Consider the following 22,025-nt stretch of genomic DNA (forward strand, 5'->3'; position numbering starts at 1 on the left):
TCAGGAGAGAATCCATCAACAGATCCTCTCCTGGTCACAGCAGTACAATGGGGGAAAAAACTGAAACCGCCGGACACCATGTGTGTCTATAGGGAATCGGATTTAAACTGATGTGTCCATTTACATCAGATTATTATTGATATACAAGATTTATATAGCTCCAACAGTTTGCACAGTGCTTTACAATATAAGGAAGACATTATAATACAATTCAAGACAAGATGGTAAGGAGGGCCCTCCCTGTGAGGACTTACAATCTACCTCCGGTCTGGCACGCTCCGGTCTGTCGAAATGAATCTCTGATCCGTTTGTTTTTCTGGACCTAGCCGGTGCCGTTGCTAACCAGGTGTTTACACACGGTTGCCCATAGACTTGCATAGAGCACCCGACCGGGTCCGGCTGAAAAACTGATAGACGGACCCGATGTGTGAAAGGGGCCTAAAGCTGGCCATACACCTTACACCTAATCTGTGTAATCATACACAGATTATCTGCAGATTTTCTATGGTCAGATGGTAAAAGTGCAACAGATTCCTCCATCTACGCTAAACTGTGTGGATGGAGGAAACTCCCACTGGACCAAGCCTCAGTATCTTGCCAGTCAGCCCCCCTGGCTCTCATAATATCTGAACATTGCCTGCATCCAATCTGATTGTTCAGGTATATACAATTGCTAGTGGCCATTTCCAATTGCAATAGCAGGCTGGCAATTGCACCTGCCCACTGCTTGCTGTGCCCTCCAATTGAAAGGGACACAGCGCGAAGACAGCTAGTGGATCCAACCAACTAATCGATAATGAGAATAGTTGACAACTATTCTCATTATCGGTTTATTATCAATTAATCGATTAGTCGGTTGGAGCCTTATGCCTTTACGGTATCACCAGGAAATTTCAATGGGATGCAGCTGATTCAGTAATTTTACTTAAATTAATGACCTAAAATATAGGGATGCACCAATACAGTTTTTTTGGTATCGAGTACGAGTACTGATATTGGAAGTCCCATTAAGGAAGCCGGGCAGAGTGTAATAACTCACTGCCCGGCTTCCCGATTAGCCAGGAAGCCGTCTCCATGCTCCCTCGTCACCAGGTGACGAGAAAGCAGGGAGCTGGCTTTATGGCCAATCAGGAAGCCAGGGGGCGAGTAATGACTCGCTGTCTGGCTTCCTGATTGGCCAGCTTCCTGACCGATCAGGAAGCCGGGTGGTGAGTCATTACACAGCGCACAGCTTCCTAATTGGCCTAATTAAGGAAGCCGGGCAGAGTGTAATGACTCACTGCCCGGCTTCCAGGTGACGAGGAAGCATGGAGCCGGCTTTCTGGCCAATCAGGAAGCCGGGGGGCAGGTAATGACTTGCCGCCCAGGTTCCTGATACCGGGAGTTCCGGTATCGGGATAGGCACTGGGAGCATTTGGACAAGTACAAGTACTTGCCCAAATACTGTGTATCGGCACCGATACTAGTATTGGTATCGGTGCATCCCTACTAAAATATTAAAGGAAACCTATCATGAATAAAACAAAGAGGCTTCCTGTGCTGAGCCACCCTTCTGAAAATGCTAAATGCTGGCCCACTGGCTTTAATAATTCAGTGACCCAGTATGCTGATAAGCATTTCTTACTATATCAAACTTTCTTCATCTGCATACCTGTTCTGGGTCAGTGACACTGCAAATTTGGAAGCCAGTCGGCATAAAAGCCAGGCTATTAGCATTTTCAGAAGGAATTTAGCAATGGCAGACCCCATATTTCTGTCATAACAGTTTTCCTTAAAAATAAATTAATATTTATTTCTCTCTCTTCAGTATACGCATCAAAATGCTTCAGCGCCTATGAAATGTGATATGAAATATGGTGGCAAAATGTCTTTTTTTTACTAATAACCTCCTATATGGCTTCTCATTTAGATGCATTTTATTATGTATTTTTCACTATTGTTATTTTATTACTTTAGTGTAGAGAATGACCTTGCCATGTGTAAGTTAAAAGTGTTAAAAACACAAAGGCAGTCTGAATGCCAGAGACTGGCGCAGAAATGAATGCGGTCACATGACTTGCACAGTGAGAAAGGGAGACTGCATATTCAAAACATGCACAGAAAGAAAGAATGAAAGAAAGAATTCTTGTTAGATAGACAATCATGAGAAGTTTGTGAGGAAGTCTAGATGGCAAGAATAAAAGCAGGAGTGGTGTGGGAAGGAAAACACTTTTCAGCACATGGATATGTCCAGGTGCCTGCCCCCTGCCCATGGTCGCCTCTCACTTTGCCTGTTGATTCTTTTTGGCCCTAATCCACTTTTTTCCCAGGATTGTTTGCTAGACCTGCTGTGATCCCAGGCTCTGTTTGTATAGCAGGAGTGCTAAAATGCTGGAGTGTGAAGATTATAAGAGACTAGTCTGCTTTTCCAGGTGACTATGTACACCACCCAGTGCTTCATCGTATACATAGTTTAATCTGATTTCTGAGTAGAGTACAGCTAATATGATGTCTACATGATTGGGTGACTATGTAGATGTCTGTGGGTAGATTTAGATAACCCTAGTGCAAAGAGGTAGATTTACTAAAGGCAAATAGGCTGTTTACTTTTCAAGGGAATTTGCACATTGCAAAGAATGCTCAATCATGTTTAAAAAAAAATGGAACAAAGAAAAAACTGAATTTTTGCTTGCAGATGATTGGATGATGTAAGTTAGCAGAGCTTCACCACATTCAGTTCACTAAGTGTAACATCCTCTGCAAATTGTAAATGATTTGCCTTTTAGTAAATCAACTCCAAAGTATCAGTGCTGTGACTTTTGTTACATAATAAAGCAAAAAGAGTAAGAACCCAATAAAATGCTGGCCATACACAGTTTGCTCTTGTTCAGCCTGCTCGATGCAAGCTAAAGAGTGCGGATGGAGGCATGGGTGTGGAGATTTTTTTAAAAACCTACAGGTCCAAGGACTAAAGCAGGGGCCCAATCTACTTGTCCCTCATGACAATCTACTGTTGTGATACAAAAAAATCATTTTAATGAAAACCGCATTTAACCACGCTAAGATGTGCTTCTTACTGCTCAGTGCAATCAGGTGACCGTGCTGACTAATGATGCTCATAATTTGAGAGCGAAATTCAAAATCCCTAGCACATGGCTGAGTTGGACGGCAGTATGAGGTAGAGATAGTACACCTGTACCAGTGGAGGTGAAGGGCCGTTCGCTGAAAGATAAGTGTATTGGTGGGTAATTCCATTTTCCCAAATTACTTGGGAAAGTGAACTTACCCTTTAATGGTGTGTGTTTATTCGCATGCAGATGGTGGGTTTGGTTTTAATTTTTTTAATTTGTTTTATTATTTTTTACTTAACTTTATTGCTATCACATTGGGCTAAAAGCCCCTATGTGATAGCATTTGGATGTAACAGGTTCTCTTGTTGAAGCCTGCCCTCCAATACAGAAGATCGAGCACAGCATTAAAACAGTCTCAAACCGGGAATGCTTTGCCTTTTGGAATGGCAGCCTCCAGTTTGGAAAGTTGAGCCATGCCCCTGCGCTTCCCTATGCCTCTCTTAACAATAGAGAGGCATGAATTGTGAGGGTGCTCTGACCTTCTATTCAGAAAGTCAGTACTTGCATACAGTGCACCCAGGGTTTTGCAGGTTGCTCAGGAGACCAACTAAGACTGTCCATACAGGTACAGCCCCTTGGCCTGAACAAAAGACATCACTCGAGTCTCCTGTGCATGCTATTCTGCTGCTGCCTGAATACCTGAGCAGTGATTGCATCTGAAAGGATGGTGCCAACAGGGCCACCCACAGATCAATTTTTGGTTGATTCAGCAGAAATTGGACACCATTTAAGCCGTGTATGGCAGGTTTGAGCCTGGGATAGGTTTTCCGGTACTTCTATCACATGGTTAACTGAGAGGTGACAGGTCTGCTTTTACAGTAGACATTTTGCGACATGCACGTGACACTACAGAACTTTGTTGCTCCTCAATGCCTGTTCACAGTCTTTCATAGTTAGTCAGGTTGAAAAGAGACACAAGTCCATCAAGTTCAACCTAATAGAGTTAGAAGAGAAGAGAAAAAAAAAAAAGGGGGAAAGAAAACCTACAACAGAACGCTATACCCATTGTTGATCCAGTACTTTGTACTGCTCTGCTGCTGTCTATACCTTGTATCGTGTTGTGTAAACTTTGTTCTTCCTCTAATACTACCTTCTCTTCCTTTCTGAAACATTCCACAAGAAGGTGTAAATAGCGATGTCAGAAAAGAGGATATTAGACACTTCCTTAGCTAATCCAATTCAAATAGATTTAATTGTTCTACAAAATACACTATAGACAGTCTAAACTGTACAAATACTCCATGATGTATTACTCTATCGTATATATATTTTTAGTAAGACAAATTCTGCTTCAACAGTCAAAGTAGTGGGGCTTCTAATTTAAAATAAACATGTTATTTCTCCTGGGAACGTGTAGAAAAAAAGGGTGCTAAGCATTTTATTTTGTATTATGTGTATATACACTTGACTGACAGCTTTCAGATATAGTGACATTGATTATTTTATGATACATCTTATATAGACTATAGACTGCTTGAATTCCAGCTCTCTACAAGACACCCTCCCAAGGGGAGACATACAGCTGTGACTTTAGCATTGTGCAGCACAAAGCTGACCCTATAGACGTGTTTTACAGGTTATACATTTTTTATTACGTTGCAATTGATTTTAACCAACCCCAACATACTGTATGTGAGATGTCAAAATATTGGACAAAGATTATATCTTGGGATATATTTCTGCACTTTTATTAATTTTATTTAGTGCTATATATAGCCAATATTCTACTTTGCTATTAATTTTATATAGCCCTTATATCACTCTGTTAAAAAAATGTATAGACTGTATGCCATTTTGTTACCATTTGTATATAGTTTATATGCCAATTTGTTACCATTTTTATATAGTTTATATGCCAATTTATTTCCATTTGTATATAGTCCTTATGTCACTTTGTTACCATTTATTTAATATAGCCTTATGCCTCTTTCTTACATCTTTTACATAGTCCGTATGCCACTGTGTTACCATTTCTATGTAGCCCTTGGTAAGCTTTATTATCACTTCTATATAGCTTTATGCCTCTTTCTTATCTTTTTTACATAGTCTGTATGTCATTTTGTTACCATTTATATATAGCCCTTTAGTCCCTTTTTGTCCCCATTTTTACCTAATCTGTATGCCACCATATTACCACTTCTATATAGCATGTACGCCGCTTTGTTAGCATTTTTCTAAAGTCTGTAGACCTGTTTGCTAATAATTTTTATAAAACCCCTATGTCACATTGTTACCATTTTAATATAGACTATAAACCACTTTTTACCATGTGCTTTGCTCCCATTTTATGTAGTATGTTAACCTTTCGTTGCACCTGTTTTTACTGGTATGTGAAGCTGATAACATTATTACAGAGCGACTATAGATATTAAACATAACCAAATGTAAAAAAAAAAAAAATGCAGACAGTTACTGCTTTGTACCAAGATGGTGTGTAAGTAGTCAGCCCCATGATTGCATTATTAGTCATACAATGACCCGAGCCTTGATGTTTCAGCCTCTGTAAACAGCTGAGATAAAGCAAACAGCCATGCCTGTCTCTGTATTACTTCTACAATACTTAATAAACACTATTCACATTACTATTCACATTACACACATTCCATCTGCCACGTTGTGCTCTTAAGATAGGCCCTGAGTGTTGATGTTCACTTTTTTTTGTGAAAGGTAATGGACTCTTTTCAGTTCTACTTTTCACAATAGAATATGGTCCTCAGCATAATCTTTTTAGTGTCCCCACACAAATAGGATTGCCCAGGCAGGTTGTGTGTTAATTGTGTGTTTGCATAATTGGCTTAGCAGTGATCCTGGTGTGTTCTAGTCTCTTGCTGTAATCAATCATATTCAGCAATGCTTGTTGGGCAAAATCTGCAAATGTAGTAAAGATGCCAAGTGCATAGTAATTTAATAAATATAGACTGAGCTGTATATGGGTCCTGGAATATATGGACTGGCATTGAAAGACTGGGATGGAAGATGTGGCTCAATAAGGTGCCCATTGATTTTCAAATGGGATCTTCATGTATCTGTTTAGTGTTATCACTTGTAGAATAATTTTGATAACCATGGTGCTAAACATCTCACTCAGGCGGATTAGGCCATCATTGTGAGAAGCCTCATCTTTTACAAACTAACATTATTTCTTTGATGTCAGTTAATTGACATCAATTAGATTTGAAGGGTACCTCTATAAGTTTTCTGCAGCAAGCATTATAATCTAAAATAATATCTACAGGTCAGGAAAATTTGCTTGGAAAAAACAATTATTCATACTTTTTTGCAGATAATTGTGGTGCTAGAGGGACCTCCTAAATCTCATGTTGTGATTGTCATGCATTTCTAAAGCAGTTCTATTATAGTGAAATATTCCAAACGCAAACTGATCTTTCTCTAAGTAGGATTTAATCCTTCAGTGGGTCTTCGTAGCTCTCTGGGATCAGCAGATGTTTAGAGAAATGCCAAGCTCAGCTATGCCTAGTGTTGGAGGCGGTTTCCTTGCCTTCCTTGCTAGAAAGCTGGGACAAAACCTGTTTTGGGGTGGAAACTTGTCCTGTTTATTACAGAGTGGAAAACTCCTCTGGTTTGGGTGGTAAAGTTCTACATTTAGTGATAACACCCATCCCTTTGATTATATCTGTATGGTGCTTAGTGCAGCTGTTTCCATTAAGTGTTATCCAAAAGGCTTAGTGTTATATGGTATATGTGTAGGAAAAATATTGTTTACATTTAAGGGAGTGTCGTGAGTCACCTGCACTCAATGCAGTGTTGTGACCTTACAAAGATGGTGGTGCTCATAGTGATGACACGGATGGCGCCTTGTGGAACTACAATGAAGATCTGATTCTTAAAACCTGTCTTATATGTAATGAAGATCAGATAGTCAGCAGAACACACACTGAATCATAGATCTTGTTTCAATTCATTGAATCATCGTCACCATTTGTCATATACAGCTAACATTTCTGGGCCATGCAGGATCCCTTCCTCAGGGCGACACAGTGACACCTATGTCGCCCTGAGGAAGGGACTCTGTGGTTCTAAAATGTTGTCTGTATAAGAGAAATGGTGACGATTCATTTAATTGAAACGGGATCTATAATTTATTGTGTGTGTTCTGGTGACTATCATCTCCATTACATTTAAGAGAGTTTTTCAGAATAATCAAAAAATACAGACGTGAGGGCGCGAAGCTGAAGGGGCTATATAGCTGGACTGGACGTTGTGAAGGGGAAAAAAGAATGAGATAATACACTTACTTGAGTGAGTCTCAGGACAAGATGAGGCTCGGTCTGTAGGGAGGATCGTGGAGTCCAAGGGTGAAGAGTGGTCAGGTCAGTGACACCCCACACTGACCTGACCACTCTTCACCCTGTTAGCATCCCGGCCGACTTCTATCCAACATCACAATCACGGCCGGGCACAGATCAATTCTCGTTCCACATACAGATCCAGCCTCACCACCCTCAGCTGCAGCTACAGCAGCCCAACTAGACGCCACTCTGCACACCGCCTGAACTTCCCATCACAGCAGCAGGGACACGGACGAAATTCCAGTGTCACTACCCGCTCTCCCGTCCACCCCTCTCCTCTCTTCTCACCGCTGCTTCCCTCCTTGGGATGAGCAGCCCCAGGCAGCATACCAGCCTCCATTGAATATACACCTTGGACTCCACGATCCCCCCTACAGACCGATCCTCATCTTGTCCTGAGACTCACTCAAGTAAGTGTGTTATCTCATTCTTTTTTCCCCTTCAAAACGTCCAGTCCAGCTATATAGCCCCTTCAGCTTTGCGCCCTCACGTCTGTATTTTTTGTTTTTCACAATCACAGGTACTCCTCCTGTCTTTCTGGGCCGCAGGCTAGGTAGAGTTACACAATTCATTTCCCCAGGTCTAATCCGAGAGTGCTGTCCGTGTTATCTTTGTGTGCTTTCAGAATAATCAGAAACCCTTTGAACCTTATCTTGTAACCTGCCTGCTAATATTCCTTAGCAGATTGATGTCAGGTAAAATTGGCACATGGTGATAGCCAGTTTTACATTATTGTTATTTTAAAATGTTTGTATTATTCTAGAAATGAAAAGAAAGAAACCCATTATGTTGAAACTCAGAAAGGTCATATCGTCTTTACTTGTCATTTTAGTAGAGACCCCTTTAAAAGTGGAAATTTGAGTTAATATGCATACTTGTAAACAAGAATGGATCATTTAATTTCTTGCTTGTTTTTCCTCTAGTTCTAGACCAGCTGTTGCCAGAATTGAACGTCTTCCTAAAGCTGCTGGATCATGAATTCCTAAGTGCCACCACCAGGGAGAAACAAAGTGCGGTATGCCGTATCCTGCGACAGCTACAGCCTTCTCCTGGTATGAGCAATTCTACGTCCCAGAATAAACGCTTGTGATTGGCTATATAATGGACAGTATTTACACATGCAGTTCATGAGGGATTTTCATATTGACCTTTTTTCCCTTCATGTCACATTTGTACTAAATAATAACAGAACATCAGTCCTGTTGCCTCAGGCGACATCTCTTTGGGTCACTGTTTGGCCCCCTTTCCAGCGAAAGCGTCCCAAGTTGCTAAGAGCCGAGTGGGGAGATGTGTAAGGGCAATACACATCTGCCCATCCAGCTCTTAAAAACATAGAATGCAAGCGTCCTGCTCCGCTCCTCGCAACTAGTGACGTCACTGGTTGCCAGGAGCTCAGCGGTACGCTCTGGCCGGCCTCTCACTGGTTGCCAGATGATGCAGAGGCCACACCTCCCACCTCCACCCCCCCCCTCGCGCCTTATAGTGTGCACCCCCCTACCCTCTGCCACCTGAGGTGGCCAAAAGGCTAGGCGTGCCCCTGTATAAAGATGTGACAAAAATCCATATAAAGTATGCACCTGAGTTGGCAAATGTTTTTCTTGCTCACCTGACCTAGGGTGTGTTTAAACAAGGCATAGACAACCTTGGCACTCTAGCTGTTCTGAAACTCCAAGTGCCATCATGCCTCTGCCCCTGGTGGTCATTCCTGTGGCTGTCAGAGTCTTGCAATGCCTCATTCGATTTGTAGTTTTATCACAGCAGGAGTGTCGAGGTTGCCCACCCCTGGTTGAAACAGTGTTCACAGAAATGCATAAAGAAATGTAAAATTCTTATTGTTATTACACTGGATTTATATAGCACCAACAGTTGGTGAAGGGCTTTTCAATATAAAGGGAGACATTACAGTTACAATACAATTCAATACCAGTGGTTTAGGAGGGCCCCGATCGTGAGATCTCTTTTAAAAGCGGACTTCTGCTAAAATAAAGCTGTGTTACACAGGGATATATAAATACAGAGCAATACAAAATACTTTTCTGGGAGACAATACAGACCTGGAACATGCCTGCTGTAAATAAGTGTCTGAAAAGTGTCAGAATTCCTTCACTCCATGTTTGTTCCAGGCCAGTGACTCAGGAAGAAATGAAGCCAGTTTGTTAGCCTGACAGCAAGGGAACAAACATTCTCAAAAGAAGAGTTTGGTGATGGCAGCCTCCATATTTCTCTAATGACAGGTGTACTTTGAAGTTCTGTCATGTGTTTATTGTGCAGGAAATAGAGCTATTCAAAGAGAACCTAAAAAGGGCAATAGAGACTTAAAGCGTTTCAATATATTTCAAAAGATTTCCTTAAAGAAGAACTAAACTCTGGAAGTTGTGTCTAGAAGAAAACAGACAGGTGGAAAAAGACTAGTAACTATATTGCTTAGGGTCTCCCTGCTTTCCCAATTACTAACTTACTATGCCATGTTCTGCATATGTTGAGGTGGCAATCTTGGTAGAGGCAGGGCAGTGCTTCCTCATGTCAGAGCCTCCAGCAAAGAGAACCGTAGACAGCACAATAGTGACACCAGGGGGGTGATTTACTAACCTAAACACACACACACACCAGGTGTGTGTGATTTTCACACAGCAAAACGTATTTATCAACCAAAAAGTCTCTAAAAGCATATTTCCACTAATGCCATATATGGAAAAATCATGCACATGATGCATATATAATGCTGCTTCACAGTTTAGACAAAAATGGTTAGCTCATGCATTTACATTCCTTGCATTCATCAACGCAAGCAACACAACATAGAGCTAATTTACCCAACATCACCTTGGAATTCCTTCAGGGCTTTGCACAACACACCTGCTAGGTGTGTACACATTACAAAGGTGTTTAGATTCCACCCATAGATCATGCTGGGAGGGAACACACTGCAGAGGTGTATACACATTCGTGGTGTGTTTATAAGGTTAGTAAATCAACCCCCAGATCTCACTTAAAATCTCCTAAGACTAGGTGGGTGATTTAATAACCTAAACACACGAACGCACCAGGTGCGTGTGATTTTTACACAGCAAAGCGTATTTATCAACCAAAAAGTCTCTATAAGCATGTTTCCACTAATGCCATATATGGAAAAAGCATGCACATGATGCATATATAATGCTGCTTCACAGTTTAGACAAAAATGGTTAGCTCATGCATTTACATTCCTGCATTCATCAACGCAAGCAACACAATGTAGAGCTAATTTACACAACATCACCTTGCAATTCAGGGCAGGGCTTTGCACAACACCCCTGCTGGGTGTGTACACACTACAAAGGTGTTTAGATTCCACCCATAGATCATGCTGGGAGGGAACACACTACAGAGGTGTATACATGTCCGTGGTGTGTTTATAAGGTTAGTAAATCAACCCCTAGGAGTCAGAGGCAGCAGTGCCTTAGATGTCACACTGCAGATATACAGCTATAAGGCTCTAAGCACAGGAGTACAATTATACAGTCACATCTGAGGAACATTACATTTTTTAGTGTACTGTTTAGGCACAATTAACATTTCTAAATGTTCCTGATTCTCACTTTTTGAGTTCAAGTCCATTTTAAGCATTGAAAAGTATATTTTATAAGTGTATTTTCAGTTTTGCTTTAGAATTTGACAAGACCCTACTATATGTTTTGTTTTGTGTTCCCAGTCACACAGCATACCTAAAAATAATTATTTTTTTATATAAATGTATATAAAAATATATGGCTTACCTTTTAAATATTTCTTTGTTGAAGGCCTTTGTGCTAGGGATGTCCCGATACCCCTTTTTTAAGACCAAGTACAAGTACTGCCCCTCATGTACTTGCCGATACCAATTACAGATACTTTTTCTTAAAGGGACAGGTACATTTTTAAAAAAACAATAGACTAATGATTTTAGGGCAATTTCTTTATGATTATGAAGAACTTTAATTTAAGATGGTTTTAGAACAATAAAACATTTAACCCATTCATGTTTTCAACCGCGATCGTGTGGGACCACCCAGGCGGTATTGCGTCGGGAAACCGTGCGATCTGATTTGCGCGAATGGAGTGCCATTAGAAAATAATGGCACTGCCAATGCGATCGGTGGTGGTGTGCGATTCCATGACCGCCCAGCCATCCACTCGGTTTTGTGCACGATGACCGGGCGGTCACGGATTGCACACCACCGCTGATCGCGCTGCCAGATTGCGTGGTTTCCCGCCACAATACTCCCCTGCCCATGCGGTTGCACACAATCATGGTTGAAAACACTGGGCGTTTATTCGCATGCAGATGATGGAGGCTGGTTTTCATTTTTTTTTTCAATTTTTATTTACTTATAAAAACTGTAATATTGGGGACTCGCACAGGCTTTTCCATTAACAAAATGTCTTTATATTCTGTTCAAAAGGCAGACAGTAAAGGAAGTCCAACATAAATAGCTTGCTGCAGCATATAACATATATGGGCTCACCAATGCTCACCCTTCACAGGTTATCCTGTTCAGTGTCCCAGTCCCAGGACCTTACTGTTTTCCTCAACAGGATCTCTTCGGGAATACACTGGGCACTTTGAGCAGCTTTCAGCAGCCTTTGATTTCACACCCATACACCTTGGGTGCCTGGCTCTCTCAGCCTCTCTAGGCCTTCCAGCCTCCAACACATACACAGCCTCCTGGCTTCTGGTTGGAGTCCGCCTGACTCCGGGACACAACCTGTCCCTCTTCCCAGCAGGAGCCCTGAACACACTCCAGCACCCTCCTCATGAGGGATGCACACAGGTGCACAATCAGGTGCTGGCTGCCACTAAAGCCTGGACCCAGGAATGGAGATTTCATCCCTCCCAATGCTCTTTGAAATCTCCCAGTTCCAGGAACCCAAGCCAAATCAGGAAAACCTGGGAAGAACTGCAAAGCCAGCTCTTTCCCAGTAAACGTTTGCACTTTCTGGAACTGCTCAGCCCCCCTGGCTGAGAGACCTGGGTGACTATATTGCCAAAAGACACCCTGGCATTGCCACGCACTGCCACAAAACTTATAAACTTTACTTTTAAAACATTTTAATTTCCATATATTTTATTATTTTTACTTTATCACCTTTTTTATTAAGTTATTGTTTTTTACTGTATTATTTTGTAACTATTTTTTTCACTTAACTTTATTGCTATCACACAGGGGATAACAAACCCCTGTGTGATAGCATTTGGAGGTGACAGGTACTCTTTATTGACCCTGTCACCTCCAACACAGGAGTTCTAGCACAGCACTGTGCTAGAGCTCCTGTGAGAGGAACGAGCCGCGGCAGGGAACACAGGCTGAGGGAGGTGACAGAGCCTGTCACAGCTCCACTTGTTCGGCTCTGTCACCGCTCTACGCCCCCTGCTCTCATCGCTCCACGCCCCCCCGCCGTCACCGCTCCACGCCCCCCGCCGTCAACGCTCCACGCCCCCTGCTCTCGCTTGCCCGGCGCCCGGAACTAGATTTCCCTGGCGTCGGGCGATACGCAAGCATCGGCGTTATGTACTGGGGCATTTTCACAAGTACTAGCATCAGTATCAGGACAACCCTACTTTGTGCAGATTCCATGGATACTCTGAGCAGTTTTAGTGTGAAAGTAGAGGGTCGACCTGAGGGACAGACTGAGCTTCCTCTCATTAACATAAAATGCTTCTAAGTCTTTTTTAGAACAGACAATGTTCAAATGTAGTTTAGAACTGATAATTAAATCTGCCAGCACAGTACAGACAGGGTTTAATATGGTAAACATTAACTTTACAGCCCTCTCCTTAACATTACATAGGGGGGATCTAAGTAGGATTTGTAAGCACTTAAGATAGTAAGCAGAAATGTTTGAATATTAACTTATGCAATGTGAATGAGAACATGTAACAAATATAATGTAGATGTTTTTATTATAATACAGAATGTATATAGTACCAACAGTTTGTGCAGCATTTTACAATACAAGGAACGCATTACAGTTACAAAACAATTCAAGACAAGATGGTTACGATGGCCCAGTCCGTGTTACCTCAATTTGGCTGCAAAAGTGGAAATACATATGAAAAACACATTTGTGTATGTGTTCACTTGTTCCTTTATTTTTATTTTGCAGGAGATGACTTGGATTTCCAGTATATGAACACTGCTGCCTATCACAATGGCACCAGCTTTGTGGAGTCCCTCTTTGAGGAGTTTGGTATGTTTGTCTTTGTTGATTAGGCCAATAAACCATTCATATGGCTTTATTTTGTTGATGCAAGTACATGACGGCTGTAAATGAGAAGAAAAGTTAGGTGTTTAAAGAGCTCTTCTACTCTACGAGCATTACCCAGTACTTTACAGCTTTTTTTTTTCCAATGGTGGCAAAATGACCAATGTGAGAAACCTCATTTACATTTCTTTTTTGTCATCTGTGTTCCACTGGGGACATTTTCTATCACTTTCCATTCTGTAGACATAGCAAGAAAAAGAGGAAATGTCCCCTAAATAAGGTAAATCCCCTCTTACACAGTTATCCCTGGTTTAATGGCCCCATTGAAAGATTTCCCCTAATCCCTGTTCCTGTGACCACCACTTTCACTTTGGCAACAATGGTCACCAGGACAAACAGAATGAATCTCCTCAGTGTGAACACGGATGGCAATACAGAGCTTACAATCTAACCTCTCACCACTCAATCCAAATCTAACAAAAATCTTTCTGTTTATACACTTTCTGTGAATTAAGTTTTAGATTAGAATTTAGTTTAGAAGATATGCATGAATGTTGTACCAACTTTTTTTCTCCTATTTTATGAACAACATATTTTGTATTTTGTATTGTAATGTTAGTTTAGTATTTTTTGTTTATTATTAGCAGGAAAAAAAAACACATTTATATTACAATATATTAGGGGCAATGTTTGTGGCCACATTTCTGCAGAAATTATAGGGTAGGAAAGTTAAACCAGGAAAACAGGTAGAACCTTCTAAACCTGCTACAGTAGTAGTAAAGGATAAGGTCACACACAAGACTAATATTGCAGATTTGGATGAACCTGCCAGCCCCTGTTTTCTCTTATGGAGTCTAGCAGTATGAGTTCTCCTTAAATCATTTCTAGTCTGAAACAAATGGCTTCCTTTTTTCAGACTTTTTCCATTTTTCTTGACTGGTAATCCTGCAGATAACCTACTACTTGTCCTTAGGTGGTTATGCTCATGTCTCCACAGTATATATGGAGCTAGCCATGGTTGCTGCCCAGGCTGGACTTTTTTTTCTATCCATTACATGACAGTGATGGAATTAGTAGTTTACTCCAGAAAAATAACGTTTGATGCCATCTCACAGGAAGTGACTGGCAAGAACAACAAGTATTTTCTTTACTTGCAAAAAATTTTCTTTCTTAAAAACAATACAGCCACCACATCTAAGGACTGGTAAGCTGCAATATATTATATTTTTGTTCTTGGGTTTAAATATGCTTTAAAATCTTTCTACATAATATCCTTTTATCACTTCTAGTTCATTTCAGGGGAGAGGTATTAGAACAGAAGAACATGTTCGTATTTTAGAAACCTTTCAGTTGGCCACCCAACACAATTTTGCTTTAGTTACAATTGGTAACCTCAGCAGCAGTATTGTGTGTTAGTCATCTTGTTAAATCTTTATGTGATTTTTCTTTCACTCAGTGTCATTGAATGGTCATGTTTTCAATGGAGTGTTATGGGAGGTCTTTAGGACTGGCAATAGCCCAGTACTCCACATTTATAGGTTATAAACAATATGTTGTTTCCACGTCATGAAGCCATTTTTGAGGTAAGGCACTAATTGTTCAAATTCCGGGATCTGTTCCTCAGATTGTGACCTGCAGGAATTACGAGCCATGCAGGATGAATACAAAGACACAGAGAGCCAGTCTTCTCCACCTCCACCAGCACCTTCTGGCCCTCCACCACCATTGCCTACCACTCCACCGCCAGAAGATTACTATGAGGAAGCTGTGCCACTTGGACCAGGAAAGTCCACTGAGTATATAACATCTCGCAGTAAGCTATTTTTTTTTTTTCACCTACAGCTTGGTCTACTGTAACATTCAGCTTAATGATAAAAAATTACATCCAATATACTGTGTATTTACTTATTGTAAATCTGGCCTGAAAATTGAAAGTGGATGGGAAGTTCATCTAGATCTAAACCAGACATGGCCACAACAGATGTTTCCAGTCTGAAAGGTCCATATTGATTGGCAAAATAATAACTAAATACACAGAGATGTAAACTGTGGAGCAGATATTCTCCTGTTGCCTGTATAGGGTTATATCAGAACCCTGCATACAGGTACCTTTTCTTCTGAAGCTCTTGTTTCATTCAAGTTAACACTGCTGTAACGTTATCTGTGCTATGAATTAAAAGGAAGCCTGTGCTGATGAATTATGGAAACTACCCTTCGGAAAATACTAGATCCCCAGCATTCTAATCCAGTGCTAACTTCTCTCTGATTTTCCCGATCTCCATGCTTATTTCAGGTTGGTGTCTCAGACGGTTTTAGAGACAACCAGACAATTAGTATTTTCAGAAGGAGGTCATCTATAACACTCTCCTTTATTCTTTTCAGTACACATGTACTTTAAAAATGTAAGTTCCCTTAATTTATCCCTTTAACCACTCTTTATAACTTTGTGTACAGAAAAATAACTGTTGATGTACCAGAATTATAGGTAGGGGAATTTATCGAAACTGGAGCAGACAAAAACTGGAGCAACTGTGCATGGCAACCAATCAGCTTCTCTCTTTCATTTTCAAATCTTAACTAACAAACTGAAGAAAAAGCTAATTAGTTGCCTTGCACATCTGCTCCAGTTTTTGTCTGCTCTAGTTTTGATAAATTCCCCCCAGTGTGTCCCTACCTTCTTTTTTTGACATGACAACACAGTGTATTTGTGGCTCTGAATTCCAAAGCCTGTGGTGTCAGCCCTGACTACTTCATTTATAATCCATTACAAAGAACACCGACCCCTCCTTGTGCACAGGAAGTTAAAAGCTGACAAGATTTCTGCCAAAATCAACCTTTTATTTTTTGCACTTCTCGAACAGACATGCCAAAATACTTTCAGTGGTATATTTAGCAGTTGTGGAGCAAATAAGAGAAGTTAATCGTTAGGGTTTACATACAGTACCTTTTTATTTTACACTTCTCTTGTGTTGTTAGTGCCTTTAGTCAATTTTGCTTGTCCCATATGTCAGATTCTGTCCCCATTCAAGCCAATCTTCTAACATACAAAGTACAGACACGGTACGGTAGAACCTCTTGGGACTGTGGAAACAGGTGCATGAGATATTTACACATGTGCTTCTCTTATCACTTATCCACCAATTACACTTGTGGAGTTTTCCTGTTAACATTTGTCCAAAACATGTATGTTTTTATTAGAATATGATGAGTGATTTGCTTATTTCTGATGCATTTCCTACTTTACACAGATAGTTCCAGTCCTCCCAATTCCATTGAAGATGGATATTATGAAGAAGCAGATAATAATTACCCCCTTACACAGATAAATGGAGAGCAGAAACATTCATGTAAGTGACCGTGTACAAAAACTGAGTTATGGAATGCAGGCATTTAACAATTCGAAAATTGCTTTTCTTTTTTTTTTTTGCAGCTGAGATTTAATACAAACTCAGTTCAGGTTTTGAATACTGAGAGTAAGTAGTGATTGCAGAAGTCATTACTAAATCCTGATTTTCATTGAAACTACAGCCAAAAGGTTTTTTTTCTAAATACGGAAGGTTTGGGACCCAAGTTTTTAGAGCTCTCTTTTCTGAATACACAACAGGAAATGGGGGGAATTTGTTCCAAAGTGAGGGGAAGAGTGTAACAGGTGACCCCACTGGGTAGTTTTGCTCATCTCAGTGACAGTTTGCTTCATCTGGGTGGTTTTGCTCATCTCAGTGACAGTTGACTCATCTGGGTGGTTTTGCTCATTGCTCAGCTGGCAATTGTAAAATGTAGGATACTAGAGTTCCCCTCTTTTTCCGTCCTGAAGAAAAAGTGAAATAGGATCCCTTCAACAGAGGCATAAACAGTTGTAAACCCCCACAGAGGCTCAAACTCTTCCTCATTCTACTTAAAACTAAACGTTGGTCTAGAGTTCCATTGTAACCACTTGCCTACCACCATTGGTTTTGGTTACGGCAAAGTGGGGGACGCTTATTTCTGTTGGGAAATTTATAAAAGGCACAACAGAAATAACCATCTGGTAGCTGCTGTGCCTGGTAATGGCTGTTAACCGAGACGTCCAAGGAGCAGCTTAATGCCTAGTGGGTTTCACATAGCAAGGAATCGCACACTAGGGAATCCTGTGGTGTACCTGTATCCCAGCCTTAGTCAAAATTGAGTGCTCATACCTAAGTGTAGGGTAAGTCTGTTGCTGACTGGTGACCAAGAGGTAACTCCAGTTTATATATTTATTACAGGTATTTATATAGTGCACATTCACATCAGTCCCTGTCCTAAAGAAGCTTACAATCTAAGGTCCCTGTCTCAAATGCATACAAATACTAGGGCCAGTTTAGACCGAAGCCAATTAACCTCCCAGCATGTCTTTGGAGTGTGGAAGGAAACTGGAGTACCCGGAGGGCATGCAAACTCCATGCAGATTGTGTGCTAGTTGGGATTAAACCTGGGGACCCCATTGCTGCAAGGCAGAAGTGCTAGCCACTGAGCCACCGTGCTGCTAAGTTCTTAGTAAGAACATATTGATACATAAGGCCTACGCATTTAGTTTATGGTTCCTGTTCTGTTTAAATTACACTGTTTAATAAAGCTTGTATTCCTTTGCATGCAGATAATGAGTCTGATGGTCTGAGTAGCTCTTATGAGTCGTATGATGACGAAGATGAAGAGGGTAAAGCTCAGCGTCAAATGCACCAATGGCCTTCCCAAGAGGCATCTCTACACCTGGTTCGGGACAGCAGAATCTGCGCATTTCTCCTGCGCAAGAAGCGATTTGGCCAGTGGGCAAAACAGCTGACACTAATCAGAGACAATAAACTACTGGTAAGAGAAATATAGTATTCTTTGTAGTAAGATCTTTAGAAACAAGCGGTGGAAGGTACCATCCTAAAGACACTGACCGAATGAAACAGATACACTGACACAGCGGAGGGCAGGAAGGAAGAAAATATATTCTGTTACGTACTAGAAAATCCAAACAGTCTGAGTGCCAGAGAGGATTTCCTGCATCCGCTCTTCTGTGACCGCTGTGCATGGAGCAGGGAGTGTGTGAACGAGGTGTTTGGAAGGGAGAGCTGGAAAGCATTGAAAAAGCACAGGCAGCATAACTGACCCGTCAGCTGTCACAGTCTGGAAAGTGTGTTTGCATTGGCTTAGCTCTAGTATGCGTCAGTATATTATGTTTTTCACACTCAAGCAACATTGACCCAGTGTCAAAAGCTCTCCTCTGAACTATGATCTGATGCATATAGTGTTATAACTAGACACTTTTGCAGTGATAAATATATATTACAGATCCATTTGTACTTACTCAGCAGTCAGGAAATGTGTACTTGGAAAAATACAGAGACTGCCTTTGCTTACATCCTTCTGAAAATACCAGTTGCATTCTCTTGCTTCAGTATGACCTGGAACAAGCATGTAGATGAGGAACCTCAGAATGAAGTCAAAACTCTGCATACTTGTTCCAGGTCAGTGATCAAGAAACCCACTGGGTCAGCCAAAAAAAAAGGTTTAGAAATGGTAGCCTCCATATTTCCAAACTATAGTTTTTTCTTAAAGCTGATCTGTAGCCACCCTAATAAAGTTATATTTAAACATTCTGATTTCAGGTTGTGAAAAGTACTTATTTCCTGTGAATTGCAATGCTTTGTATATATTTGAAATCACTTGCAATACTGCTATGAAGGTTTAGTAGTCGAATGTATGTCTCCACTGTGTGCGGAAGACCCTGGTCCCAATATATCATCCACAGCTACATTACATTTACAGATGATGTAGTGAGGGTTTTGAATGGGCAAAACCATGGCCAGTGTGTTTTCCCCAGGACCAGTGCCTGCATTACCATCCTGCAGCCATACAAAAAGCAATTGTTTAACAGAAACTAAAGCCATAAAAAAGTAGAGATTCAACATGGGGATGTATGTAACAAAAAAAAATCAAACCATAATGTCTGAGCCATCTAGATGGCTACAGGTCAACTTTAGTTATAGTGAGTGCCACACTGGTATTGATCTAATAGTCAGATAGTGATTGCTCCAATTTTCAGGCTTGCAATACAAAGGATAGAATAACTACTTATGTAATGTGATCATGTGGTTTTACTTCACCTGAGGTAAGGTTAGGCCACACGATTAGATTCAATATTACACTGCAAAAGGTTTTTTATGTAATTTTTTTTCTTTGTTTTGCAAGATTTAGGGCTAGATCACACTATAGCGGCGAATGGCATTTTTCGGTAACTGAAGAATGCCAGTCATCACTGGGGCACATAAAAAACAATAGTTTTTTATATTTCCCTTTGACACCACAAGAATGCAGGCATGCTGCTTTTTTTCGCAGCACACTGTACTGCATTGCATCACCGCACCGTAGAAAACTACACCACGCTGCTGTGCGGGGACCAGTTTGTATGCTCCAAATAAAGTTGGAAAAAAATGAAAACAGTGCCTCGCATTGTAATAATGCAAGGCACCACAACTCACCACTGCCACTCAGTGGACACTAGCCACATACAACATAGCACTTTCTAACCTATTTGGTGGTTTGTCAGGGCAAATGCAGCACAAAACAGAATTGCCAGCTTGCTCTAAATTATAATGAAGGTGTTATCTGTTGCCTCTAGGCAATAAACAGATATGTACATGGAACTTCTCAGTGTATGTTGAGTTTGAGAAAAAAAAATTTTTTTCCTGCCATAGGCTAAATATTGGTTTATATTTAGGGTGGATCTGGGGTTTTATTTATTCATAGGATGTATGCATTTTTACAGTTAAGGTCAAAGCTGATGGTGCTTTCTGATGTTCTTATCTATACTATCTTACTAATGCCAAATAATAACCTTCATTTTCTGTAGTGTTACAAGAGCTCTAAGGACCAGAATCCTCATCTGGAGATGCCCCTGCCTCTGTGTAACGTCTCCTACATCCCAAAAGATGGGCGACGTAAGAAGCACGAGTTACGTTTCTGCCTCCCCAACTCAGAGATACTTGTGTTGGCGTGTCAGAGTCGGGAACAGGCTGAAGAATGGATGAGGGTGAGAGTTTGAATGCAACTGAAAAGTAGTCATGGATGACATTTACTTACAAAGAAGAGCTGTGATATAATGTGTAGTTAAAGTGTAGTTTATCCATTATTGGGGTTTTCCCATCTGTAATGAACTGAGATTGTGTTTGGACAACTGAATATAATATCTAAAATTAAAGCTCTGCCAAATACAATTGTCTGTAATTCGGGAGAACAAGAACTGCTCTACCTTTTTATTGTAATATCCAAGTTTATTGACCTCCTGTAAAACAATTATGATAATATTTGTTTTATAACAAGGATAATTCAGAACTATAAAAATCTCCCATGTATCTGGGCTCTTGTTGGCTCAGAAAACAGATTGATATGTATCCTGTATGTTAAATGGCTTCAATAATGATTTATTATAAAATATCGAGCATACATAAAGTTCTGCAAATGCTTATGTAAATAAAATCTCTGATTTACTATATATCCATTCATCTTCATACAGGTGATCAAGGAAGCCAGTAGTCCAACTACAGTCCATTTAAGTCTTTCCCCAGCACTGAAACATAAACTGGATCTGGACAAGGTGAGACATAGATATAATGGGGGGAAGGTTCTCTTCGCCTATTTTCGACAGTCAGCTTTGAGGTTAAGGTGATCCAGCTATTCCTACTATCATCAGGTGTTCAAATTCTGTGCCGGCCATTTGAATATCTGACAACACATCACACATATGGGAAAGATATATTAGACACCCTAAAGTAGAAAGCAAAACACATCTGGTAATATATGTACATGTCTAGTTAAAGGTTTTGCTCCTGCCGCAGAAGATAAAACATTTCTGGCAGAATATCTATCTGGCATTGTAGGCACATAATAGCCATTAAATGCAATGCACTTGGATGCTGAAGTGGTCTCCCCCATTAACTGACAGGAAGCTTGAACTGGAAACATACATACATGCAAGAATTGATTTATGAGCATGGAGACTGCAGAAACATATGTGCCATCATTATATACCAGCTGTTCAACTTTTTGATATTGAAGCACAGGTATCAAAATTAGGGTCCTGGAACCCTCAATAAAAGTTCTAGGTCCTATTATAATCCTGTTATCTTGAACTGAATGTATGGCCCCGACTGCTTTCCCAGTTTTTTGTAAATGTTGATTTGTAAAATAAAAATGTTGGTTACACATGCACAGCCTGTATCATGATTGTATGATTGTACTACAAAAGTGTATGCTTCAGATTGTGTTCTGTACATTTGTGTGAGGAATGCAAGACATACAGGGTGGAATTCATCAAAACTGGAGCAGACAAAATCTGGAGCAGATTTGCACTGCAACCATCAGCTTCTCTGTCTCA

General features: G+C 40.6%; 1 protein-coding gene across 1 annotated transcript in view; it reads left to right on the forward strand.

Moving 5' to 3' along the window:
- AFAP1L1 (actin filament associated protein 1 like 1) overlaps nucleotides 1–22,025 on the forward strand; it is an 81,198-nt gene that overhangs the window by 40,345 nt on the left and 18,828 nt on the right. The window contains exons 2-8 of the mRNA XM_018553041.1: nucleotides 8,344–8,472; nucleotides 13,544–13,627; nucleotides 15,267–15,455; nucleotides 16,891–16,989; nucleotides 18,258–18,469; nucleotides 20,502–20,681; nucleotides 21,165–21,245. Coding sequence (XP_018408543.1) covers nucleotides 8,344–8,472; nucleotides 13,544–13,627; nucleotides 15,267–15,455; nucleotides 16,891–16,989; nucleotides 18,258–18,469; nucleotides 20,502–20,681; nucleotides 21,165–21,245 — 974 coding nt within the window. The remainder of the gene's footprint in view (nucleotides 1–8,343; nucleotides 8,473–13,543; nucleotides 13,628–15,266; nucleotides 15,456–16,890; nucleotides 16,990–18,257; nucleotides 18,470–20,501; nucleotides 20,682–21,164; nucleotides 21,246–22,025) is intronic.

Source organism: Nanorana parkeri, unplaced genomic scaffold (genome assembly GCF_000935625.1).
Source record: "Nanorana parkeri isolate BGI_ZX_2015 unplaced genomic scaffold, ASM93562v1 scaffold107, whole genome shotgun sequence".
NCBI lineage: Eukaryota > Metazoa > Chordata > Amphibia > Anura > Dicroglossidae > Nanorana > Nanorana parkeri.